This window comes from Panthera uncia (assembly GCF_023721935.1).
Source record: "Panthera uncia isolate 11264 chromosome A1 unlocalized genomic scaffold, Puncia_PCG_1.0 HiC_scaffold_17, whole genome shotgun sequence".
Taxonomy (NCBI): Eukaryota; Metazoa; Chordata; class Mammalia; order Carnivora; family Felidae; genus Panthera; species Panthera uncia.
In genome coordinates this window covers 41,125,385-41,141,307 of record NW_026057577.1, presented here as the reverse complement: position 1 = coordinate 41,141,307, position 15,923 = coordinate 41,125,385, and the positions used below count along the sequence as shown (strand labels likewise).

Here is a 15,923-nt window from a genome sequence, read left to right as displayed (position 1 = left end):
AAAAGAGTTTCCAATGGCCAAAACTGGAATAATATGAGCAACAACTTAAATGATGACAGGATTGCATTATAACCCACAGACTAAAATACTCATCAGCCTATATTGATAAAATTTAAAAACTGAATAAATACACAATGAGGCAGAAGAGACAGCTCCTCTTTATAGAAGAATTCCTATTAATTAATGTAGAAGGAATGAGAGAAATAGGAAGTCAGCATTAGAATACCACAATAATAACTGCTGTAGACAAGATCCACTGAAAAATGCTAAAACCAGTAAGCGAAATTCTGAAGAGAAACAGGGTCTTTGCATAGTCTCAAAGTATCTGCCTCAAAACATTTATTGTCATTTTATAGCAAGGAACCCCGTAAACATCACCTTTACCAAGTGATGAAGGACAGCATCACCAGTACTTGGCACATCATGTACCCCTTGATACACTGCACTAAGAATGCACATAAATCTCTGATATTCTTGTGAAAAATGCATAAACTGAACCTAATCATGAGGAAATATCATAAACCCAAAATGAGGGACATTGTTCAAAATAAGTGGTCAGCACACTTTCAAAGTGTCAAGATCTATGCGAGACAAGGAAAGACTGAGGAGCTGTCACAGATGGGAAGAGATTAAGGGAGCATGATAACTAAATGCTATGTGAGTTTCTGGACTGGATCCTAAAACAGAAAAAAAGACATTATGGAAAAACTGGTGAAAACTGAATAAAGTCTGCAGCTTAGCTGTAAAGAACATTGCTGGAACAGAAGAATGTATTTGTTCTCAAGAGATATATGCTAAAGTATATGAGGTGAAATACCATGTCATGATGCCTACAAATTAACTCTCCAAAGGTTCAGCAAAGAATTATGTATGGCGAGGGAGAGGAAGAAAAAGGAGGACAGAGGGGAGGGAGAGCTTTAAGGGAAGGAACCACTTCTGCCTGCCTTATGCTTGGCGCACTAAGTAATTATAGAGGAATCAGAATATAGTATGATTCTCAGAGTCCCTTCCCTCTACAGCTCACTAACTAGATGGGAAACCATCTGAACTTAAGCAACAACCAGACAGGCAGTCTATTGAATAGTCAAGTATGTCTGAAGGTTTGTGTTAGATAACAGTAAGAAGAAGGAGGTTAAAAGTTGGGCCAAGAACATTGGTCTTTATGTTATGCTGGTCCCTGAATATTCTACATGAAAAAACAGACCAAGGTAAGAAATATTTGGGAAACAATGCATCCTACTCCTTGATCTCATAGATTGCCAATGTACATTAGCTTACTGAAGGTTCCTAGAAGCCTTCAGTGAACAACCCATTTAATTTGTGTAATTCATTGCTTATCAATTTTAACAAAGAACTCTGTCTTCAAGGGAAGTTTTCATAATCCTGCCAAACTTCCATGGAATGTACTTTTGGAAATGCTGCTAAAGCAACAGAAACACCTAAAGGTTTCTAAGCTGGGGAATAATCAAAGTGGTCTTTAAGGAATACTGATGGCTACTGTATAGTCAATGTTCAATGTTCCAGACATTATGATTAGAGGTTTTACATAATCTCATTTCAAACTTAAGAGGTAGTATTTTCCTTATAGGTGAGAAACCTGAAATTAAAGAGTCCTAAAATCACAATGCTAGCCAGTGGAAGAACCAGAATTTGAATCAAGGTCTCTATAATCCTAACCTTATGTCCAGATTATCTATGCTAGTCCCAGTTGAACTAGCAGATTATTTAAGTATCCTAGTTAGGATGATAAATTATGAGGTCACTCAGTTCTGACTCCAAATTCATGTTCATAAGCATCAGGCTATACTACCTCTCAAAAAGAAGATTTATTAGGCATAGGTATTATAGGATGATTAGAAAAAAAGTGGAAACAGAGGGATTAATGAGTTTTGAAACTGGCTAGGTAAGAATTATTCTGAAGCAGTGGTTGTGAATTGGGGCAACTGCATCCCTCTGGGGACACTCAGCAATGCCTGGAGACATTCTGGGTTGTCATGATGGGGAGGAGGGGTAAGAGAGGTGTGTTATGGGTATCCAGTAGAGAGAGGTTAGGGTTGCTCCTACACCTCTTACAGTGCACAAGACAGCACCCTTGCCCCCAACAAATAATTATCTGGCTCAGTGTCAATAGTGCTGAGGTTGAAAAACTGTTCTAAATTTATGTATACTCAGAATGAAAAAAGTCAAATAGCCTCCAAAATCACAAATGAAACAAGCTCCTTATTCCATCTCATTTATGAAACACAACTTCCAATAGGTTAAATTAGAAAAACTGAATCATCTGTGTCCTAGAACCTTCCTCTGTGAAAAGAATCCTGAATTTACATACAACAATATTAACAATCAGTTCTCCTTAATGTGTAATGGCAAATTTTCAAAAAAATCTAAGTAGCTTTGATCACTTGCTATCCATTAAGAACATTTTTTTAAAAAAAAAAAAATTTTTTTTTTTAACATTTTTATTTATTTTTGAGACAGAGAGAGACAGAGCATGAATGGGGGAGGGTCAGAGAGAGAGGGAGACACAGAATCTGAAACAGGCTCCAGGCTCTGAGCGGTCAGCACAGAGCCTGACGCGGGGCTCGAACTCACGGACCGCGAGATCATGACCTGAGCCGAAGTCGGACGCTTAACCGACTGAGCCACCCAGGCGCCCCAAGAACATTTTTAATCTGATCATATGTAAGGTGTAAGGAAAATGTAAAGATATGAAGAGCAAGACACTGTTGTCTTAGGGGAGAAAAGGCAACAGTATATAATAAAACTTGAATAGATTAAAACAAGTAAAATCCAAATGAAGAGATTAAATGGAAAATTGCATTTCCTGGGATTATGGAATAAAAACTTGAATTTTCCAAAATTAAATCAGGTAAAAGTAGTTTTACTGGATTTTAAGGATGATATCTACAAGCTTAAAAAAAAAAAACCACCACAACCATAATGCTTTGGTTATATTTAAATAAAGCTACTTACTAAAGCAGCAACGTACACTTTGTAGACAGGGTCAGCACAGACCATTGATAAAACGTTGCAGCATGCCTCTACCACGTCTCCTGAGATACTGGTCTGGGAAGACCCACTGGTGGCTCCAGCGCTCGGGCTGCTTCTACCATTGCTCCCAGAATTTCCAGTGCTCTCCCCATTTGCCAATAGCAGAGCCCCACTAACATCATGGGAAAGACGCCTGAGAGCCATCTCTCTTACATTCCAGTTTCTAGAAAATAAGCAGCCAACGAGTTCCATTCCAAATACCTATAATCAAAAAAACACAATGAATTTAATGTGAAGAAAAACCAATAAACCTGAAGTATTTGGAAATAAGCATGATTTTTGAAAAATTGCGGACATTTCTTAAGTCTCTATCAATCTACGCAGGTTCAAATATGTCTAGCCACTTATACTCAAGTTTAACTGGTAATTATCAAAAGCCCTTAATATTTATTAGCTCAAATAAAATTAAGAGTGAACTCCATTAAGTAATTAGATGGATATTTATACATTTCTGTACTCTTATGCTTACCAAAGAAAAAAAATCTGTGAAGTACCCCAACTCTGAATTCATATTATGGTAGTTACAGAGAAAAAACTGAAGATAAAGCCAAATCAAAACAGGCACTGGACTGTCCAAGGGATACAGAGTATTTCTCCTACAGATGACAGTGGTAAGTCAAAAGCTTTTAATGTGATTTCTGTCTTGTAGAAAAAGGTAAAAGAAAAAAACACTCAGCAAAATTAGATGGAACTATAATGAATGGAGTGGAAAAATCTAAAGCCAAAAGAAAAAAGAAAACAAAAAAACTCTTGTGTTCAAATCAGCAAAGGATAATGATATGCCTAGAATTAAAGTGCATGTTGGGGCGCCTGGGTGGCTCAGTCACTTAAGCTACTGACTCTTGATATTGGTTCAGGTCATGATCTCACGGTGGTGAGATAGAGCCCCATGTCAGGCTCTGCACTGGGTGTGGAGCTCGCTTAGGATTCTCTGTCCTTCTTCCTCCGCCCCTTCCCTGCTTGCACTCTCGCGCTCTCTCTCAAAAAACAAACAAACAAAAAAAAAACAACACATCATTACCATGTCTGCAAAGCCAGAGTCCCTAAATAACGGAAAGAGTACATGGTCTTGACATTATGGGACAATTAACTAAAAGTAAACTTAATGCCTAAGAAAATTTGTCATATGAAAATTTTTGAAATTTTAGAGATGAATAAACACCATTTTGGGGAAAACAAATGACTTATTTATAGATGTTTTAAGTTAATAAAGGAGAATAAATTAACTAGAATATAGTTAAATTATTATATGCCTGGCACTCACTGTTAAAAAGCATACTATGATCAAAGTCTTAATTCTGTCTTATATTCTTAGTAAAAAACTAGGAATAGATAACATTAAGTGCAACCTAAAGCTTAAACAAAACACACTAGACCACTGCCTTGAAAGAATAGCATCCAATAGCTCAGTATCAATTTGAGAGTTCTCCTGAGGATTTATAGATGAGGGCCTATGTTAAATATCATTAATGAACCAGTTAAAATAAGGTATGTTTATTAAGTTTGGAAATTTTATTAGATTCATGATAGGTTGATTACATGCTGAGAAGAGTTTCAAAAGCTGCAGGACTATAGTGGTCATAAAAAGAAAAAGGAAATAAATCCTAATGACATATAAACTGAATGAGTTAGTGTGTCCATTGACAAATTTAAGTTAAACAGTATTTAACAGATTATTGAAAATATTTTACTTCACTTATCTACTGGAGATATTGGTTTGGAATTCATTCATTCATTCATTCATTCATATTTTACAGAGAGAGTGAACGAGGTGGGGAGAGGGGCAGAGGGAAAGACAATCTTAAGCAGGCTCCATGCTTTGCGTGGAATTCAACACGGGGCCGGATCCCATGAACCATGAGGTCATGACCTGCGCCAAAATCAAGAGTTGGACACTTACCTGACTGAGCCACCCAGGCACCCCTGGGATTCTACATTTTTAAACATCATGGACTAAAATAACAAAGAAAAATCACTAGAATCCAACCAAACAACCAGTAGAAATTCTGATTAAGGAAAAAAAAAATATTTCATCCAAAGAGAAAATAAAGGAATAGGAACTGCCCTTACAAATAAAAATGACTAATATAAGGCAAATATCATACATTTTTTTTCAACCACTCAGCAATTATTAAGCAGCTATTATATATATGCCATGAAGACACAGAAATGAGAAATAGTAGGAATGGGATTAAACATTTGAATAAGTTAGCACTGAAGGGGTCTAGTGTCTATCCTTGGATAATCCTTAATGTCTGATGGTTCTAGAGATGGGCAGTGAGGCTCCAAAAATTTTTGAAATTTAAGCTCTATAATAAGCAGCATAGTATTTTTTTTTCTTTTCTTTCTTTCTTTCTTTCTTTCTTTCTTTCTTTCTTTCTTTCTTTCTTTCTTTCAATATATGAAGTTTATTGTCAAATTCGTTTCCATACAACACCCAGTGCTCATCCCAAAAGTGCCCTCCTCAATACCCATCACCCACCCTCCCCTCCCTCCCACCCCCCATCAACCCTCAGTTTGTTCTCAGTTTTTAAGAGTCTCTTATGCTTTGGCTCTCTCCCACTCTAACCTCTTTTTTTTTTTTTTTTTCCTTCCCCTCCCCCATGGGTTTCTGTTAAGTTTCTCAGGATCCACATAAGAGTGAAACCATATGGTATCTGTCTTTCTCTGTATGGCTTATTTCACTTAGCATCACACTCTCCAGTTCCATCCACGTTGCTACAAAAGGCCATATTTCATTCTTTCTCATTGCCACGTAGTATTCCATTGTGTATATAAACCACAATTTCTTTATCCATTCATCAGCTGATGGACATTTAGGCTCTTTCCATAATTTGGCTATTGTTGAGAGTGAGCAGCATAGTATTAACACCAAAGGTAGAAATTTCCATCGAGTAAGAGTCATGATGGAGGCAAAGTAAAAGTATTTTCTTAAACTATAAACAACTGGGAGACAACTACATTAAGTGGTCTATAAAGGTTTATTTGAGAAATGAAGAACAAGAACCATTTACCTGAATCCATGGCTCAGCTAAATCTTTGTAAGCAGGAGGAATCTGCTGAGTTCCATAATGAGTAAGGTTAAAATTGCTCTCCTGACTCCTTCGTTGTGATCCAGCCAAAGGCTGCTGCTGTATGGTTTGCTGCTGTGCAGCTCGCAGGGAAGAAGGGGAATCCACAGGGCTTGACAACTCATGGCTAATTGAAAATTAACAAAACCTTGTTAAAAATAATTAACAGATTTAAATAACATTTAGGGAACATTTTAACTTTTTGTTAGATACGTCCAAATCATTAATTCAAAACTGTTACCTGTAGAAATCGTGAGATCTCCATTTAGACCTACAAAGGGGACATATTAAAGGTTCTCTATTTCTTCTACATTCTTCTGCCCCTGAAAAATTAAAGGGAAGAACTTTACAAAAATATAAATGCTTAACATTAAGTAGTTATATATAATAATTGTTGCTCGTGGCTAGTATAGGTTTATATTGAAAGAACCTCAAAAAACAACCTGATCAGGTATTTACCTAGAAGCAGGCAAACACAGTAGGTTAAATTTTATTCTGATGCACATACCTCTTGCAAATGCTGTTTTTTTAGTTACAACATGTATTTTGCTAACTATTTTTCAAAACATTCTGCCCACTTGATTACCTGGTAATGTTATTTCAAACTTGCTTTGATGTTACCCTGTCACGCCTGCCCAGGTCTTCTACCTCTTCACCTCCATGTACACTTCAAGACCAGAATCATGTTTCTAATTCTGTGCACTCCTTCCATTACTATATGTATCACACTATGTTACATTTCTTTGCTCACACAGCTCATCTCTTAAAGGATCCTAAACTCCAATTCATTGAAAACTTTACCTAAGGGCCTAGATATACTTCTTTTCTTCTCTCCCTAGTCTCCACAAAAGTCATGTTAAAATCCTAAATAATACAGTTGGCTCATAGAGCAACTATTCTGAGTGAGCAGGGGGAGGAAAGAGCCACATACAGATTGACATGCAGTGGTGATGCAGCTTGTTCCTGCAGCCGTCTTCACACACAGTAAGACTTTCTTCATCAAGCATGCCCAACAAGCAAATAGGACACATCTGTTCCTCCTCATCTTTGATACTGTAAGGAAGGGGAAATGAAAGCATTAAACAGAAAAGAATATAATACAGAATTAATGGCATAGCTAAAAACAGTTTTGGATTCTTTACAACATGAAAAAATAGAAATTCTTGTTAGGAAATCTTGCATACAACTATTTGAGAAATTTATTTTTCCTATTAATTAGTAGAGTAACTTTAAGATTTTGAGTTAAGCTTTCCTTGCTATGAGTACAATTCAGTATATAAACTATAATCTTAAGAGACCCATGTAGCCCCCAGATTCTGCTGTTCCTGAAAAACTGGTCTGAATGAGTGATAGTAAAGTAACAATTTCCTAAAAAATGTTCCTAAAAGCTAAACAGGTCTAGCAAAGTCAGGATGCATGATTCCTCAGGTGAAGGCATACTTACTAGTCAGTCTCTCTCCCTCCTGACTATCTGCCCCTTTTCTTTATCTCCTTTCATAATTAAGGAGCTACATGGAGTGGGGAAATGCTGTCAAAATATGCATGCAGCAATGACAAAAATTAACAAATATTGGAGAAATTATTTATACAACAATCTATAATAAAAATATTAATGGCAAAGATGATCCCAGCTCAAGTAACTTTTCAAATTACACCGAAATTAGCTTACTCAAAAGATTTAGAAAAAAAAAATTCCACAATTCAGTCCCACTGCAAGTATAACTTACTACTGAAATGCTTTTCTGACTTAAAAAAAAATTCCATCCTGGAATTTTTCCGCTCATCTTTTTACAGTATATATTTTGTAAACATTATTTAGATCATTTATCTATAGAGATGTACAATTTCATATTCTACTTGTTACTAAACTCTTCATATACATAGTAAAAATTTAATGGTGGCATCATTTTCCACTGAGTAGATAGATCTAACTACATAAGCATTTATTTATTGTTGGACAAAAGTTGTTTCCATATTTTCACATTTTAAGACATAAGGAGAAACCTCTTTGTGCCCACTTCTACATTTCTGATTTTCTTTTCTTTAGCAGTTTTTTCAGGAGTCAAGCCATGTGAGTAGAGAGCAGATATTAGCATACTACAAGGGGATCAAATTAGCCTGTGCCAGCTTTTGTAAACAAAGTTTTTTTTGAACACAGCCATCCCCATTCATTCACATATCTTCTTTGGGTTTTTCAGCTACAAGGGCAGAGATGAGTAGTTGTGACAGAGACCCAGTGAACCTTAAAGCCCAAAGTATTTAAAGTATAAAAAAGTGTAATAATGCCACTTATTGATAACCATTAAAATTTTTGGTCATTATAGTATGTATGTACCCATAATACCCTTTATATATATAAAAATTGGGTTCATGCATGACATGCAGCATTACAACTTAGATTTTGTTTCACGCCATTCAGTATTCTTCAGAAGCATAATTTTAACGGCTGCATGAACTATTCCTAATATGGGTATACTTTAACCACTCCCTTGCTCGATGTTTAAGCTATTCTCAATTTTTCACAATACTGTGACAGTCATATATATAAATCTTGTGCATTTCTCAGATTAACATTTTTTTCTTAAAAAAAGGTACATTTACTGGATCAACAAACACAAACATTTAAAAAATCACATTTTTTTTTTTTCCAGAAAGGCTATATAGCATTTGACATACAGTGAAGCAAATCCTTACACGAGAACTGAATGGTCTTTATTACAAAGTCTCTAAATAAATCTGATACCTTTTTTTTTTTTTAATGACCATTTTCTTAGTTATCAGGTTAACTAAACCATTTTCATGTTTGTTTCAATTTTTTTTTTTTAAGTTTATTTACTTATTTTGAAAAAAGAGAGAGAATCCCAAGCATGCTCCACACTGTCAGTGCAGATCCCAACATGGGGCCTGACCTCAAGAACTATGAGATCATGAACTGAGCTGAAATCAAGAGTCAGGACGCTTAACCAACTGAGCCACCCAGGCGCCCTATGGAATTCTTGTGTCAATACTGTCTTCATGCCCTTTGCCACTATGTACTGGGACCTTAGGTTCCTGTTTGCAGCTTTAATTTTTTTGGTAAAGTTTTTAAAGTATATTCCAATTGTCCTAATTGTTTTTTTACTGTTTCCTATATAATTTAAAATTAATACAATGCAATCAGGTTTCCAGATAAGTTTCTTTTTATTTTAGTCTTTAGATATAAAAATTTGTGATTACATGAAACATAACCTACTTAGCAACACAGTATAATCTCAGTAAAATCTAGATTATAGCTTCTGTGGTTTCTCTGCATGGATACATTAATCCAAATGAATTAATATCCATAGTATGGCCAGCCCATATTTGGAAGGTACCTTTGTTTATTTTAGAGAGAAACTTTCTAACTTAACTTTGGCTACCTGGGTTTAAACATTTTTTATTTTTTCCAAAATAAAAAGCTACAGGAATGTCAACCAAAAGGAGAAAGGGTCCAGAATAAGTTTGGGTCAGGAAGCTTGAGAAATAAAATTCATTCTTTTCATCTATTTAGAAGAGATAAGTAGTAAGAGAAAGAGTTCTGAACTAAGAGTCAAGATGCTGAGGTTCTGGTTCTGCCTTTGCTCACCTGAGTGGCATGACCTCTTTTGGCTTCACTTATCATGGAACCACATAAACTAGAAATCTCTAATTCCCAAAAAGCTTGTAAAACTCTATGATTCTAAAACAAATTCATTTAACCAAAAATAAGGAAATTCAAACATTTACTTTTCCTACAGGTGAAAAAACTGGTCTCTCCATTTTTCACAAATCCCTTGATCTGATTACTTTCTATTTGTGAATTTTGAAGTAGTTACAATACGTAAAAAACTGATGGATGAAGATGGGATTTAATCACTTAGACCCGTGCTTCTCAAACAGGTGCCTCAGGAACACATAGGAGGTGCCCTTTTAAGAAAAGCAGCACTCTTTTCTGGAGTGATTTAAAAAACTCATTTTTGAGGGGCACCTGGGTGGCTCAGTCGGTTGAGCATCCGACTTCGGCTCAGGTCACGATCTCGCGGTCCGTGAGTTCGAGCCCCGCGTCGGGCTCTGGGCTGATGGCTCAGAGCCTGGAGCCTGCTTCCGATTCTGTGTCTCCCTCTCTCTCTGCCCCTCCCCCGTTCATGCTCTGTCTCTCTCTGTCTCAAAAATAAATAAACGTTAAAAAAAAAATTAAAAAAAAAAAACAACTCATTTTTGAGGCTTCGGAGGGAAGATGGCGGCGTAGGAGGACGCTGGGCTCACCGCGCGTCCTGCTGATCACTTAGATTCCACCTACACCTGCCTAAATAACCCAGAAAACCACCAGAGGATTAGCAGAACGGAGTCTCTGGAGCCAAGCACAGACGAGAGGCCCACGGAAGAGGGTAGGAAGGGCGGCGAGGCGGTGAGCGCTCCACGGACTGGCGGGAGGGAGCCGTGGCGGAGGGGTGGCCTGCCAGCCAAGCAGAGTCCCCGAGTCTGGCTGGCAAAAGCGGAGGGGCCTGACGGACTGTGTTCCGACAGCAAGCGTGACTTAGCGTCTGGGAGGTCATAAGTTAACAGCTCTGCTCAGAAAGCGGGAAGGCTGGAGGACAAAGGGAGGGAGAGCTGCTGAGCCCCCGGACAACAGAGCTCAGTTTGGTGGGGAACAAACTCGCTCGCCAGCGCCATCTCCCCCGCCCATCCCCCAGCCAAAATCCCAAAGGAAACCAGTTCCTGCCGGGCAACTTGCTCGCTCCGCGCAAACACCCAACTCTGTGCTTCTGTGGAGCCAAACCTCCAGCAGCGGATCTGACTCCCTCCCGCTGCCACAGGGCCCCTCCTGAAGTGGATCACCTAAGGAGAAGTGAGCTAAGCCTGCCCCTCCTGCCCCCGTGCACCTTGCCTACCCACCCCAGCTAATACGCCAGATCCCCAGCACCACAAGCCTGGCAGTGTGCAAGTAGCCCAGACGGGACACGCCACCCCACAGTGAATCCCGCCCCTAGGAGAGGGGAAGAGAAGGCACGCACCAGTCTGACTGTGGCCCCAGCGGTGGGCTGGGGGCAGACATCGGGTCTGACTGCGGCCCCGCCCACCAACTCCAGTTATACACCACAGCACAGGGGAAGTGCCCTGCAGGTCCTCACCACTCCAGGGACTATCCAAAATGACCAAACGGAAGAATTCCCCTCAGAAGAATCTCCAGGAAATAACAGCAACTAATGAACTGATCAAAAAGGATTTAAATAATATAACAGAAAGTGAATTTAGAATAATAGTCATAAAATTAATTGCTGGGCTTGAAAACAATATAGAGGACAGCAGAGAATCTCTTGCTACAGAGATCAAGGGACTAAGGAACAGTCACGAGGAGCTGAAAAGCGCTTTAAACGAAATGCAAAACAAAATGGAAACGACGACACCTTGGATTGAAGAGGCAGAGGAGAGAATAGGTGAACTAGAAGATAAAGTTATGGAAAAAGAGGAAGCTGAGAGAAAGAGAGAGAAAAAAATCCAGGAGTATGAGGGGAAAATTAGAGAACTAAGTGATACACTAAAAAGAAATAATATACGCATAATTGGTATCTCAGAGGAGGAAGAGAGAGGGAAAGGTGCTGAAGGGGAACTTGAAGAAATTATAGCTGAGAACTTCCCTGAACTGGGGAAGGAAAAAGGCATTGAAATCCAAGAGGCACAGAGAACTCCCTTCAGACGTAACTTGAATCGATCTTCTGCACGACATATCATAGTGAAACTGGCAAAATACAAGGATAAAGAGAAAATTCTGAAAGCAGCAAGGGATAAACGTGCCCTCACATATAAAGGGAGACCTATAAGACTCGTGACTGATCTCTCTTTTGAAACTTGGCAGGCCAGAAAGGATTGGCACGATATCTTCAGTGTGCTAAACAGAAAAAAATATGCAGCCGAGAATCCTTTATCCAGCAAGTCTGTCATTTAGAATAGAAGGAGAGATAAAGGTCTTCCCAAACAAACAAAAACTGAAGGAATTTGTCACCACTAAACCAGCCCTAAAAAACTCATTTTTACATTAAACCCAATAAGGAACTTGGAAAAGAAAGATAACGGACAAGAATTTTTATAATACTAGAGACTTGAAAAATTTTTCACACTGGTCATTTTAGGCTATATCCTTCAGTATTGTATGTTCATTCTTATCAGCTAGGCAATGAAAAAGTTTGAGAAGTGCTGTAGATTTTAAATAGTAATTGTGATTAATGGCTACTGTATCTCTTAATTACAATTGATTAGTCTGTTTCCAAGAGTATCCTTGGGCTCTCACAAGTAAAACAGCCTGTAATGAGGATTCCCTGAAAAGATCTATGAAAGAAGTAGTGATGTCATACAATTTAGAGATCCTGCATTTCAAAGTGATTTTGGAAAACCATTTGCCTTGTATATAATTTGTTAATAAAACTATAGACATATTTTTTACACAGTGCTGCACCTTCATTATCTGCAAAAGAGTGATAAAACCTACCTAATGAGGTTGGCCTATGAACAGAATAAGACAACGTATTAGATGCTTGGCACAAAGTAATGACTGATAAATAGTAGCCACTTATATTTATACTTGCCACTTGATTTTTCTTGTGAAATGACTCTACTATATTCTGATATTTAAGGTGCCATTTTTCAACAGTGTGGTTTTTCAGGATGAGAAGTCCACATATATATATGCATATATATGTGTGTATACACACACATGCTCAGATGATCTATGTTGTTTACCCTTGATTTTAACTTCAAAGCCAAGGTTCAATAGGTCAATTACTTTAGAGCAGCTTAACAAGTAGGTATAAAAAATTACCTCTAAAATTAAAAAGTAACACTAGATTAATGCTTTTAATTCCTTAAATAGTACTAACCTGTTTTCTGAACTAGATGTAGAAGTACTAGATGATGACAATGTATGAGAATTTGACATGCGTGAAACAAACTTCTGGATGGTGTTACGAGATGGAGCTTTGATCCTTGAGCTACGCCTACTGTGATATTTCTGGAACAAACTTTCAACCTAACATTGAAAAAAAAACAGTAACAATGATATTCATGCCATAATAACATATAAAGAATTCTATAGAGGTTGAATTATTTGTCTTTTATTTCATAAGTTTTTCACAAAGCCAATTTAAGAGCTTCAAAATACCAGCAGGTCAGTGTTCACATTCTTTTCAGTCTGGAGGAAAAAGTCAATAGATTATAAGAGATAAGGCTCAAATAATTCTTCTGTGTCTTTATAACTTCAAAATGACTCCTCATGGAGAAGTGTCAGGAATGAGCCATAAAAATTTATTAACAATTTTACTCTAAGGTACTTATTAAAAATTACCTCAAAATTCTTTAAAGTTTTTCTCCATAACATTGGGTCTGAAGGTTCTAGTTGAAACACCCGGAGCATAACAAATAACAGATGGATACAAAATGTTCCACGTCCACAGCTGCAGTTCTAGAGAGTTAAAAGAGAACTTATGGGTTAACAAATCTCTGGCTCTATTAGAATTCCTAAGATGATCACTTTTTTTTATATTTCCAAGTTTAACAAAGTTTTCTATTTGCTTCATTATTATTATGTAAGATATATAAGGATAAGCAAGAAAAGTCTATGTATGAACTAATCTCTTATTTTTGGTAAATTTATTAAATAGATCAAATCTGTATTCTCAAGTAGAAACCTTCACAAATACATTAAATAAAAATGTTTATCAGCCCAAAATATTTTTTAAACTCACTTTAGTTTACTGAAGAGAAATAAGTCATCTAAACTTAAGAAGAACAGATACTAATAAACTGTAGAATGGTGAAAGATCCTACCTGAGGCCCAATAAACACCCGGTATTTATTGTCTGGGCTGTCTCCTCCAATCAGGAAAGAGTTGGGTCCTATTTGTTGCAGTAAGTACAGCCTGGCCCGCATGACTTTGTTTACACGGCGGTTTGTCTCCTCAGGGCTGTATGGTGAGAAGCCATCCGGGGAAGGGGCTCTTCTAGGTGGTGTGATTCTCCCGCTCTGAAACTTCACAACATTGTTTTTGTATTAGGTAAATTGCTTACTTATTGATAAGAAACACTTACCTTAAAAAAAAAAAGGTCGTATCAGATGGCCATGTGGCATTTTATATTCTGAAAAAATGCTCCCAAATATAATGGGACAAAATGCATATTGCAAATGCTTTTATTTGACATACTCATCACAAAGAAACTTCTAAAATCACAGTCATCCCTATAAATAATGATAAATATCTGGCCAAGTGAGACAACCATGTGATAATTTTACAAATTGTAAGTATTTGAGTTCTTTGAAGAGTATTATGTAAACCAAGATGGAAAGCATAAAAATTCACTTAGAAGCAAGCACAATGACTTGTTTCTAGTGATAAAAATTAAATATCCAGTTTCCTCACTTCCACTTAAGGTGTTACCAAATGCTCTTTTGCAAGAGCATATAAATGCTGCCATGCAATTCCTCCCATGGTGCAGTCTGTAGAGAACTAATGGCAAGTGACTTTCCCCAGATTAAGACATCTCACCAAAGGCTGATAAAACTTCTCCTGTGGTGAGGGTGACATATACCACTCTCATTCTACCTCACTGATTCCCCTAGAACTTGGTCTTTCCATCAGTGGTCAGTGGGAATTCTAATTCTTTTTGACACCTAATTTAATCGTTAAAGATAATAAATGTTGGTGAGAACACGAAGCATTAGAACCGTGCTTGTGGGGAAATAAAATGGTACAGCTCCTATGGAAAACATGACCCGGCAATTCCACTTCTAGGTATAAACCCAAGAGAAGTGAAAAGTTATGTCCACCCAAAGATTCATATACACATGTTCACAACAGCATTATATATGTAATAACCAAAGAGTGGAAATAACCCAAATGTCCATCAACTGATGAATGGATAAGCCAAATGTGTATATCCACACAAAAGAATGTTATCTTCTATAACTTAAAAGTATAGTACTTCTGGGGTGCCTGGTGGCTCAGTTAAGCATCTGACTCTTCATTTCAGCTCAGGTCATCATCTTGCAGTTCGTGAATTTGAGCCCTGTAACCACAGTGACAGTGTGGAGCCTGCTTGGGGTTCTCTCTCTTTCCTTCTCTCTCTGCCCTTTCCCAGCTCTTTCTTGCTCTCTCTCAAAATAAATAAACTTAAAAAAAATGGAGTACTTTTAAACATAAAGAGAAGTAGGTGTATCAGAAATTAGTTTTGAATGTTAAACAACAAAAAAGAGGAAGAATGATATGGCACAACGAATACTTTGTGTTAAAATATGAATGCACATGGCAAAAATTCACACACTGATAATTAAAAAAAATTTTTTTAATGTTTATTTATTTTTGAGAGTGGGAGCAGGGGAGGGCAAGAGTGAGTGGGGAATAGAGTATCTGAAGCAGGCTCCATGCTGCGGACAGTACAGAGACCAATGCAGGGCTTGAACTCATGAATAGTGAGATCATGGCCTGAGCTGAAGTCGGATGCTTAACTGACTGAGCCACCCAGGTGCCCAATGCACACACTGATAAGTAAACACAGTTTGTGGGGGAAAACAAAACTAAAACAAAGAGAGTATGGATACAACTTATATGATGCTGTGTGAAAGAAGCCAGTCACAAAAGACCACATATACTGCATGACTCCATTTACTGTATATGTAATGACCAGAAAAGGCAAATTATATATAGAGTCAGAAAGTACATTAATGGTTGCCTAGGGCTGAGGATAGACTGCTCATTTGGTCTGGGGTTTCTGGGGTGATGAAAATGTTTTAAAGTTGACTGCTGTGATGGCTATA

The 15,923-nt window shown here is 37.5% G+C and overlaps 1 protein-coding gene and 1 long non-coding RNA gene across 3 annotated transcripts in view; one reads left to right on the top strand and one right to left on the bottom strand.

The window, feature by feature from the left end:
- MAP3K1 (mitogen-activated protein kinase kinase kinase 1) overlaps nucleotides 1–15,923 on the bottom strand; it is a 78,441-nt gene that overhangs the window by 12,661 nt on the left and 49,857 nt on the right. For both annotated transcript variants that reach the window (XM_049649483.1, XM_049649484.1), the window contains exons 4-10: nucleotides 13,941–14,141; nucleotides 13,459–13,575; nucleotides 12,995–13,143; nucleotides 7,054–7,175; nucleotides 6,364–6,445; nucleotides 6,066–6,249; nucleotides 2,974–3,252 (exon numbers count right to left, since the gene is read on the bottom strand). In XM_049649483.1, the coding sequence (XP_049505440.1) occupies nucleotides 2,974–3,252; nucleotides 6,066–6,249; nucleotides 6,364–6,445; nucleotides 7,054–7,175; nucleotides 12,995–13,143; nucleotides 13,459–13,575; nucleotides 13,941–14,141 (1,134 nt within the window). The remainder of the gene's footprint in view (nucleotides 1–2,973; nucleotides 3,253–6,065; nucleotides 6,250–6,363; nucleotides 6,446–7,053; nucleotides 7,176–12,994; nucleotides 13,144–13,458; nucleotides 13,576–13,940; nucleotides 14,142–15,923) is intronic.
- LOC125935647 (uncharacterized) overlaps nucleotides 1–15,923 on the top strand; it is a 76,103-nt gene that overhangs the window by 41,228 nt on the left and 18,952 nt on the right. The gene's annotated exons all lie outside the window — the stretch shown is intronic.